This window comes from Fusarium oxysporum, chromosome 4 (assembly GCF_000149955.1).
Source record: "Fusarium oxysporum f. sp. lycopersici 4287 chromosome 4, whole genome shotgun sequence".
NCBI lineage: Eukaryota > Fungi > Ascomycota > Sordariomycetes > Hypocreales > Nectriaceae > Fusarium > Fusarium oxysporum.
Genome location: NC_030989.1, coordinates 2,870,113 through 2,880,180, shown reverse-complemented (window position 1 = coordinate 2,880,180; position 10,068 = coordinate 2,870,113). Strand labels below are relative to the sequence as shown.

The window sequence follows — 10,068 nt, the reverse complement described above, 5'->3', positions numbered from 1 at the left end:
CAGGTAAAATGAGGCTTCTTGGCAGATTGAGAATAAAGAATGAGTGAGCAGTGATACGAGACATGGACCAACACGTCACGTGTAACCTTGAGGGCCTATTACAGGCTGAATTTGGCGGTGGATAAGAGGGGTAAGAGAAGCATCAGCCGATAAGGCAGAGTCAATTCGTAGGAACGGAGTTGAAGGATTGAAGGATTAGTCTGTAGTCAACGTCCTTTTCACATCATTTCTAGCCATTTCAGCATATTCTGCCTGCCTGCCTCTTCCATCTTTCGCTTCCAACGTTGTTTTGCCTTTCGGTTGAATAGTCCCGCCGGAGATCCTTGACTTGCCAAAACCTCAAGCATTGCAAGGTTACCCTGTTCCACAGCAATTCTCATCGCTTTCCGAACATTTTTGCGCTTCCTATTCGCGCCAGCCATGAATAAAAGTTCCACCATCTCAAGATTCCCTCTTTTGACCGCGATAGGCAGAGCTATATCTACCGTCCTTTCGCCATTAATTATGTCGGCAACAACATTGGGCTCCTCATCCTTCAAATCCTCAATGCTTCGTGTCGGACCTAATGCATAACCCAATTCTATGAGTCTTCGAACGATGGGCAGACAGTCGTCCAATACAGCGCGTTGAAGCCTTCTCAAGCCCCAAGATGCGAGAGTGTCTGCCCCGGAGGAGAAACCCTTGGTCCACCAAACGCCTTCATCCTCACTATAACCATCCAATATAGCATCGTACGCCAGATTGAAAACCTCAGGATTGGTTGTTGTCTCTAGCATTTTGCTCAACTTGATACCAGCAAGTGATCTTGTAGAAAGGTCAGTTCGTCCGTTCATCCAGATAGTATCCGCAATTGACGGTGCGAGAAATCGGTATCTCGTGAGAGGCCGACCCGACTCAATTGCAACGCGCAAAAGGTCAATCTGCTCCGGGAGAGCAACTTCAGTGACTATGTCCTTCCTATACAGATCAAGTTCGCGTTGTCCGTTAGAAACACTCTTCAATAAGAGGGTGATGCATTCCATTTTGTCCAACTTGACAGCAAGTTTAACTGGGTTTGCAAGTCTGACAAGAGACTTTCCACATTTCGGCGGCCTGAAGCCACCTTCATCGTCTATTAGGCGGCCAGCCTGAGGAACAGGTGTCTGGAACGATAGCAGTGCTGTAAGTTGGCTATCTGTCGTTGATAGTGGCTTTTGGTGGAAGGGACAAAGGATCAAATCCTCATTGGAGAGGGTATCTTCGAGAAGAGAAATATCGTTCAAGTAGACAGCCATGACCGCTAGAGCGTCTCGAAAAACTCCACAAGACTCATCCAGATGAAGCGCTGTCGCATCGAATTCCGGTGATTCATTCTTGGTGTAGAAATCGGGATGAGAGTAGATGTATCCGTGCTTAACCGCTACTTCACAAACCACCCGCACCATATCTTCTAACTCTATCTGCGAAAATGTTTGTTGCATGTATTGGTAGATATATTCTGCAACTTTTAACAGCAGAACATGGTCTCGAGTTGGCGGTTTCGACCTGATTCTGCCCAATGTCCTGGTTGTTAAGTACACGACCCAGAAATCGTCGCTAGGGACTACTGATGGGTTGGAAGTGAATAGCTCTTTCTCAGAGAGAGTATCATCCTCGGATGGCTCTTGATTGGCTTCTGGAGGCGATGGAGGCAACGGTCTGTCCAGATCTGGGGTCTCGGGCTCAGAGTTGGTGTCATCGTCGTCGGATGCATTCCCTAAAAGAGGTGGATACGATGAACGGTGATCATAATCTACCATGCGGTAGAAAATGGTTTGTTTCCGCACAGGATCCCAGTATCCCACATCATCCAGCATGTTGGACTCGAGGATGGCCTCCATTGTCACGAGTTTGAAGGCTTTGCTGACGCGGCATAATTTCAGCATTTCGGCGAGAGAAAGCGACACCGTGCATTGCTGGATGATATGAAGCCATATCTCTGTTGGAAAAAAACTCTGTAGGTATTCCTGATCTCCCATGATTCATTAGTTTTCTTTGGATCAATGTAGTTCGTATGTTGAATTGTCAAGTTGGTGCGTAGCAAAGAGTCATCAAAGATAACGCTGACAGTGCATTTACTGCACAGCCACGGGGGAGGGCCCACTAAAATGCAGTGCCTCTACAAGCGCTGCATGAGTTCAGCTTCTTCTGAATTGCTTAAAAGGATAAGAATCCTTATGGTAATTAAGGATAGTTGGGAACGATATTTGGAGATCTGGGCAGGGTTTCGCATCATAAAGATAAATGCCGATGGTTGTCGCGTGGACGCCTCATCCCCTGGAGCTCTGGTACACTTGCTTCCCCCACGCTTTTATCTCTTGACCGTAAGGGCGTATCAAGAGCGATGCTGATTCGTAAAGACAAGCCAGGAGTAGGCGGCAAGGCATTATTAATGCCCGAGAGGCTCTTGGCTCCCCTCTGCTTCAATATCATCGCAATCAACGCAAACCTTGCAGAGACTGCAGAAACTTATCTCGAATTTAGCAATTTTATCACCCTACGATAATTTGAGTTACAATGGAATGCCTCAAATTGAGTCCAGAATCAGCTGCCTCACTTCATGGAATGAGCGAGGCTGAGTTGCGTGCTTTCACGGGAAAGGGAAACTCATCTGGCAGTGACAGTGAGGAGGACTTGAAAATCCGCATCTATGCCAACTACCTTTTGTTCGAGATGTCAAATTCAGGCAATGCTCTGGAAGAAGCTATAATTTGGACTAAAAGGGGGATCGTCGCTTCACCTCCAGATAAACAGGCTCTCAATGAGTGGCTCGATATTCTCGTGACGCTTTTGGTGATTTTACACCACTCCCAGCAACTAGCTGGACAGATCGCCGAGGCGTGAGTTATACTCTACTTTCCGTTTAGAACATAGATGCGAAGCCAAGAGATTTCTAACATCATGGTGTCTAGGCCCAGCCGTGACGCTATGCTCAATGATATTGATCTTCGAATGAGGCTCCTCAAGAACCAAGCAGCCAGATCGATGATGAGATTTGAACAGAGCCACCTCATGGAAGATTTAAATGTGGCCATCGCTATTGTGGAACACTTGATACCAATGATAGATCTTAACAAGTCATCAAGATTGCAGAATAACCTGGGTGTTATGCTTCATAAGCGATATCAAAGAACTGAAGCGATAGAGGATCTGAGCCGAGCTATTGACGCGATGAAAACCGCCATCAGTTTTACTCCTGACGATAGTCTGGATCTTGCTGACCGTCTCAACAATCTTGGACTCTGGCTCAGTACTCGATTTGAAAGGACAGATATGATTGAAGACCTGGACTATGCCGTCGAGGCCGCAAAGAAAGCCGTGAAATTGACACCTGAGAGTCACCAGCACTACGCTGGATATCTGAATAACCTTGCCAACAGTCATGGGAAGCGCTTCCAGCGAACAAGCACAGTTGACGACATTAACTGTGCAATCGAGGCGTCATCAAGAGCGGTGAAGTCTACATCACGAAAACACCCCGGCTTCTTGAATAGCCTAGGTGTATGGCTTTGTGCGCGGTTTGAAACATTAGGAGAACTCACGGATCTGGATCATTCCATTGAAGCAGCACGTCGTGCAGTAGACATCACGTCCCCGAGCCACCCTGATCGCTCCGCATTCTTGAATACCCTAGGAACCAGCCTCAGCAGGAAATTCGAGAGAACTGATTCAGTGAAGGATTTAAACGAAGCTTTGGATATCTTCACCCAGTGCCTAGGAGCAACTCCTCGCGATGGACCAAACTTTGCATCCACGTTAAACAACTTGGGGATCTGCCACGGCATGAGATTTGAAAGGGCGGGCTCAATTGCAGATTTGGACTATGCCATTGGGAGAACGCACGAGTCAGTGGTCAGCACTCTTCACGGCCATCCACAACTAACCAACCGGTTGAACAGTCTTGGGAATCAACTGAGGGCGCGTTTCCAAAGGACAGGAGCGATGCAAGATTTGGGAACACGCCCATTGATGCTGTAGAGAAAGCCATCAAGATCGCAGCGAAGACTCACCCTCATTTCTCCTACGTATCTGAGTAGCTTGGCAAATAAGTAAGCTTGCGCTTTGAACGAACAAGCGAAGTACACCATCTTGATCGTGCTATCGACCTCATTGACAAAGCCATCCAAGCTACTCCGTTGTCTCGTGACAGCCTCGCTGCTTACTACAATAACCTTGGATCATCACTTCGCACACGCTACGAGAAAGTTGGAAGAGAAAGTGATATTGTTCGAGCTATCGAAGCTAGCAACAAGGCGGTTGATCTGACAGCCCGAGATCATCCTGATATCTCATCCTACCTCAACACACTGGGCAATGTGTTTGGTAGCCGCTTCCACAGGACTGATTCCCTGGATGATTTAGATCGCTGTATCGAAAATATCACCAAGGCAGTGAAAGCAATGCCCCAAGATCATCTCAATCGTTCGGTCATAATAAATAATCTGGGCAACTGGCTTGATAAGCGATTCGAGGTAACCAAATCTGCCGGCGATCGGGACAGTCAAATGCAATGGTTACTTCAGGCATGGAACTCCAAAGCAGCAGCCCCATCTCAGAAAATACGAGCAGCTGGTTCTGCTGCTTACGTATACATACAGCGAGAAGAATGGGTGAAGGCCAGTGCATTGCTGCGTGAAGCGGTGTTGCTTCTCCCGAAAGTAAGTCCACGGTTTCTGGCACATGCAGACAGACAGAGCCTGCTCTCGAGTCTGTCTGGCTTGACATCAATGGCTGCTGCTGCGGCTTTGAGTGCAAATAAAGGACCCTATGAGGCCCTCAGGCTCCTGGAGCTGGGAAGAGGTTTAATCTCAGGATTCGTTATGGACATTCGCACAGATACCTCAGAGCTTAAGCTCGAGTACCCAGGTTTGGCGAAGGAGTTTGATCGTGTCCGAGATGAGATGGGTCAGCTGCAAAGCGGAATTGATGTATCGACGAAAGAAGACGACTTAGCGACTTGGCAGCGGAAGCAAGAAAGATTTCGGAAAGCAGATGAGGAATTCGATGTTCTTCTTCAAGAGGTCCGAGGAAAATTCGGATATGAGACCTTTCTTCTACCGCCTACCGAGGCAGAACTGATGATAGCAGCTACTCCGGATCCGATCATCGTCATTAATGTCGCCTTCTATAGATGTGATGCGTTCATCGTCGAGGGTACTGGGATCACAACCATTGAGCTACCTGATTTGTCGCAAAGAAGGCTCCGCGCATGGGCGAGTTTCCCATCAGCGAGATCTGAGCTTGCATCTCGGCTAGAATGGCTGTGGGATGCACTCGGCCATCCTTGTTTAAATGCGCTTAGTCTCACGTCTCCTGTATTGGATAACAAATGGCCCCATATCTGGTGGATTCCAACCGATGCCCTCAGTTGTATACCAATTCATGCTGCTGGGCGCCACGACCAAGGCTCTACAGAGACAGTCTTGGATAGGGCCATATCATCATATGCCTTAACCATCAAATCTTTATTTCATGGGCGAAAGCGGGAACTTGTTCCTGCCCGTGAACTAGAGAGAAAGTCTGCACTCCTTGTTCCCATGCGTAACACACCAGGCAGTGGGAAGTTGCCATATGCTGAGGATGAAGTCAACATAGTGAAGCAGATGTGTCCAAAGCTCGACCTCAAACCGGGCACGCCCAGGCCATTGAAGGAGGGAGTCCTCGCATCCCTGGAGGCCTGCAATGTATTTCATTTTGCCGGACATGGACGTTTAAACGCGGCGGAACCGTCGAAAAGCTGTTTATGTCTTGAAGATTGGGAGACCAACCCTCTCACAGTCCAGGACATCCGTGGGAAGAATCTAGAAAGCACTCAACCATTTCTCGCATACCTCTCCGCTTGCCGAACCGGAACAAACATGGAGTCAAGACTCTCAGATGAAGGAATTCATCTTGTTGGTGCGTTCCACTTGACTGGCTTCAGACATGTCATTGGAACACTATGGGAAGTATCAGATAAGCATTGCGTTGATGTAGCTGAAGCATTCTATGAAACTCTACGTGATGAAGGGATGACCGACCTGTCTGTGTGCAAAGGCCTACATCAAGCACTGAGAAAGTTGAGAGACAAGGGACGAGCTAAGAGCAAGTACATCAGGGACATCACAGCTGTAGGTGAGGAAGAAGATCAACCAGATCTCGGGAATACGAACTGGATGCCTTACGTTCATTTCGGATGCTAGTTATTCTTTTGGCGTAGGGATGTTCCTGGAGTAAAGCAGCAATACTTGGTTCAACCGTAAGGGTTTCTTGAGTTTATTTAGTTGAGGAGCAAGTCCGTTTACTCGGTAGACCTAGCGGTGTTATTAAAGTATCTGTAAGGACGGTATTACAATTATGCTACAACCAACTCCAATCTTGAACTAGGCCTCAGGGTGTTCTTTGAGCCACTGCTCCAGACCGGTAGGAGTCACCTTACTAGCCCATCTCTCATTATCAATAGGATTAATAACTGCCTTGCCATTCAAAAATACCATCCCATAAGCCAAGTCGATATACTTATTGGCTTCGAAAGCGTCGATATTCTCTCTAGCCTGTTGCAACATCGCTTGAAGTTCAGCCTTGCCGCCAAAGCACTGTTTCTTAATCTCATAGCCACGCACTTTGCCGTAAATATCAGCGAGCTCCGGCATAGTGCAATGAGACGACTCGACATAGTAAACACCACGCTTAATGATATCCTGATCATTTATAGCGGCCAGTGTATACTTTGCCAAGTCATCAAGAGTAGTAAACGACATCTTCTCTTCTCCAGTACCGAAGTACGCAACACTTCGAGTTTCAGTGTTGATCAGACTGGGTCGACCTGCATCCTTGATATGAATGAGCGAATAATCCAAGATGGCACCTGTAAAACCATAGATGGGTTTCAAGCTGCAAGAGAGCTCGGCAAGACGCTTGAAAGCGATATAAGCATCGTACGTCTCGTGATCGCCGAGCTCGAGCTTAGTCCAATCAAAGTTCCAAGAAGCGGCGTGAAAAACCTTGAACAGCTCATTAGTGTTGACACAATGCTTGTTGGCGCGGGGCTTACCTTGACACCTGCTTTCTTGGCTTCCAGCAAGAGAGCCAGTTGTCCTGCTCCAATAATGCTAGGCACTGGAGGTAGTGCTGCGATAACGACATCAACTCCCTTGACGGCTCTCGCAAGGTAAGACTTATCGAGGAAGTCGGGGCAGGCAACAAAGCTCTCGAGCTTTGATGCAATATCGGCATTCAGTTTATCTGGGTTCCTGCTCAATCCGCGGACTTGATAGCCTTCTTCCAATGCATAGCGAGCAAGGGTCTGGCCGACCATGCCGGTGATGCCTGCAATCAGAATGAGCATGATAAATCGATGGATAATGGTACTATGAGTTGTGCAAATGTATGGGATGATGTGCCCAATCTCTGGCAGGCTAGGTTCGTTTTATAGTTCGTCATTGTTACCGAAATCCTGGAAGGCCCACAATTGGGGGGTGATCTATTCCCTGGTCGGAGTTGGAGTTACGGACTTACGGGTTTACGCCGCTTGGCCAAGTGTTTGTGCCGTAAGCATGCAGCTACCATGAGATCCTTCTCACTCATGATTTTACTCCGTTTCCGTCATCATCCAGCTCCGAGATATCTTCATTAAGCCATGATTTCAAAAGCATGCGAGCCATGTCGCCGGCGAAAGATCAAGTGCGATGGCGCAACGGTTTGCCATGGGTGTCGGAGTAAGCCCGCTATGTGTACCTATCGGCTCAAAGCACGTAACAGACCTCGCAAACGGAAAACGCCTGTACTGACAGAGATCTCCAACTCTGAAACTCCCGAGGATTCTCAAGGTGATAGCGTGTATCCAACCTCTATCGCAGCTTCCAACGGTGCGGGCGAGTCTGGGACTCATGAACAGCTTGTCTACGGTCCGACGTCAACTTTTGCATTTCTGCAGACTTTACATGATGAGCTGATTCATAGGCGTATCCTTGAATCCAAAAATAAAGCTCAAAGTTTAGATGCCTTTACGAAAAGGACTATCTTCTTTGGTCTACCATCAAGAGTCGACCCGCTCTCACTTCCCTCAGAACAACGAATGGAAGACATTCTTCTGAAGTCTACCGCCATCGAATTCTTACAAGCTTTCGAAAAATACTCTTCCCATGCTTTGCCGTTTATAAAAGTCGATAAAAATCAGATGTTGTTGGATAGCCTCTACAACGCTGGAGCTGACAATGCGTCAATGTCACAAGACAAAGCTCGACTGCTTATGATACTCGCCATCGGCGCACTCAGCACCTCTGAAACCGACACGGCAGAGACAATCTTGATACATGCTAAGCGTGAAGTCGTCCTGTTTGGCGATGTCGCAACATTGCCAATGGTTCAGTTCTGTCTCTTGATGTCGGAATATCACCTGAACATGGGCCGCCCTAATGCTGCATACTTGCAAGTTTGTTCGGCTTGCACCAGAGCTATGTCTATGGGTCTACATAGTCAGGTTGGGGTTGATGCAGTTGGGGAAGACTTGCAGCTGCGCTTGACTACATTCTGGGCACTGTACTTTCAGCAAACGTGAGCATCATTCTACTCTTCCAATTAGATAAGAGCTGACTTAGACGGCAGATGGATCTGCTTCATCGTTGGAAGAAAGGGAATCATTAAAAGGTCTGATATCTCCTGCCAGTACCCAGATGATCAACCCATGCTCGTTGATCTTTGCAATCTGGCAGCTATCCAGGAAGAGGCAACATCATGTCCGAACGGGCAAAGATACTGCTCGCTATCCCAGATGTACGGAAACACACGAAAGCTTCATCTGAGAAGTTGGGATGTTTGTGGAGACCTCTGGTTTGGACCTAGTCCCCTTCGATGCCAAGGATCAGGGGCGGATAAAATGGCACAGCTTTTAGTCTGTAACAGTATGCATATTCAATCCTGATATACAAAGAGGGACCTCAAGACTAACTAATCAGTCTACTATCACTTCATTCATACTGTGTATCGACCATTCCTCATCGCCGAGTCGGCACTTAGAGCTTCAGGTCAGTTTGAAAGAGCCAATGCGATCTGGATACGACAAGTGTGTAGATGTGCCACAGGCGCCGCAGAAGACTCGATTGTGCTCACCCACCAGATCTTCAAAAGTGTAGATACCAAAGGGGTAAGTGAATCCTTCATTGGAAGTGCCTGCGCCTAGAAGGCTGTGGAGTAAAGAAGGTTGGAGCCCTACACAATGATCAAGATACCCCTCAACGCAAAAGGCACTACGCGCCCATGCTTGTCCAGCTTCTTATCTTTGAATTATTTCATCTAATTTCAGTTGAGTAAACCACCAATGCTAATAGCATCGACGATAGATGAGGCGTTACAATGCCTTCTTTCTTGAAACAAGTTGCGCCATACTTCTTTACGCATCGATGCGCCATCCATCCAAACATCCACATCATCGGGACATTGTCGGAGTCGCTATAGAGTGCCTTCAGTTAATGGTAGATGACGACCCTGTTAGAAATTCAATACTGCATATACAAAAGATTATCGATGCCGTCGAAAGATACATAGATGGGCCACTTAGTCGTGAAATGGATGGTCCATCCTCGCATGCAGCTATTAGCCAGCTCCCAAACTCCGATCAAGCACGAGGAAGGTCTGAATCGTTGCCCTGGGACAATACCATGGACGTTGCTTCAAGCTCTATAGCTGGTGGTGTGGATTACATGTTTACGGGCTTCTTGGATCTTCTCCCTTTGGACCGTTCATTCGTGCAGCTGGCCGAAGAGGGGACTGATATGGCGACATAAGCCTGATACGGAGGAAATAACACAGTTTTCTAGACTACCAGTCAATCAAAACCACGCATTACATCCAAGCTTTCGGGTAACCAAGTCTAATTTATGATGCTTTGCCTAAAATCTTCCAACTCATAACGCCTTTGGTACGGTTTTGTCTTTGTGACATGCCCTAACCAGATCACTGCTGCCACTGAAATCCCTCCATTATGCCCCTAAAGCTCAGGGACAGAGTTTTGGCTCCTGCAAGGTTGAGTCGCTCTATCAAAACTTACAAGAATCTCGATGAGTTGAATCA

General features: G+C 47.5%; 4 protein-coding genes across 4 annotated transcripts; 2 read left to right on the top strand and 2 right to left on the bottom strand.

Moving 5' to 3' along the window:
- Nucleotides 1-87: 87 nt before the first annotated feature.
- FOXG_18683 (uncharacterized protein) lies at nt 88-2,041 on the bottom strand. The gene has a single exon (XM_018398822.1). The coding sequence runs from the start codon at nt 1,995-1,997 to the stop codon at nt 219-221; it is 1,779 nt and encodes a 592-aa protein (XP_018238335.1). The 5' UTR covers nt 1,998-2,041; the 3' UTR covers nt 88-218.
- A 494-nt stretch (nt 2,042-2,535) lies between these two features.
- On the top strand, nt 2,536-6,200 carry FOXG_03896 (uncharacterized protein; the record flags this gene model as incomplete). Its single annotated transcript, XM_018381763.1, has 5 exons — nt 2,536-2,858; nt 2,931-3,870; nt 3,918-4,051; nt 4,073-4,676; nt 4,713-6,200. The coding sequence occupies 5 exons, from the start codon at nt 2,536-2,538 to the stop codon at nt 6,198-6,200; spliced, it is 3,489 nt and encodes a 1,162-aa protein (XP_018238334.1).
- Nucleotides 6,201-6,244: 44 nt separating this feature from the next.
- On the bottom strand, nt 6,245-7,392 carry FOXG_03895 (uncharacterized protein). The gene is made up of 2 exons (XM_018381762.1): nt 7,052-7,392; nt 6,245-7,001 (listed from the first exon to the last, which is right to left on the bottom strand). The coding sequence occupies exons 1-2, from the start codon at nt 7,343-7,345 to the stop codon at nt 6,381-6,383; spliced, it is 915 nt and encodes a 304-aa protein (XP_018238333.1). The 5' UTR covers nt 7,346-7,392; the 3' UTR covers nt 6,245-6,380.
- A 244-nt stretch (nt 7,393-7,636) lies between these two features.
- On the top strand, nt 7,637-9,782 carry FOXG_03894 (uncharacterized protein; the record flags this gene model as incomplete). Its single annotated transcript, XM_018381761.1, has 4 exons — nt 7,637-8,553; nt 8,605-8,900; nt 8,955-9,142; nt 9,339-9,782. The coding sequence occupies 4 exons, from the start codon at nt 7,637-7,639 to the stop codon at nt 9,780-9,782; spliced, it is 1,845 nt and encodes a 614-aa protein (XP_018238332.1).
- Between the last annotated feature and the right edge of the window lie 286 nt (nt 9,783-10,068).

Coding starts and splice junctions, on each gene's coding strand:
- FOXG_18683 (XM_018398822.1), bottom strand. CDS start 1,997: ATGGGAGATCAGGAATACCTACAGAGTTTTTTTCCAACAGAGATATGG.
- FOXG_03895 (XM_018381762.1), bottom strand. CDS start 7,345: ATGCTCATTCTGATTGCAGGCATCACCGGCATGGTCGGCCAGACCCTT. Junction 7,002..7,051: donor CCAAGAAAGCAGGTGTCAAG/GTAAGCCCCGCG, acceptor GAGCTGTTCAAG/GTTTTTCACGCCGCTTCTTG.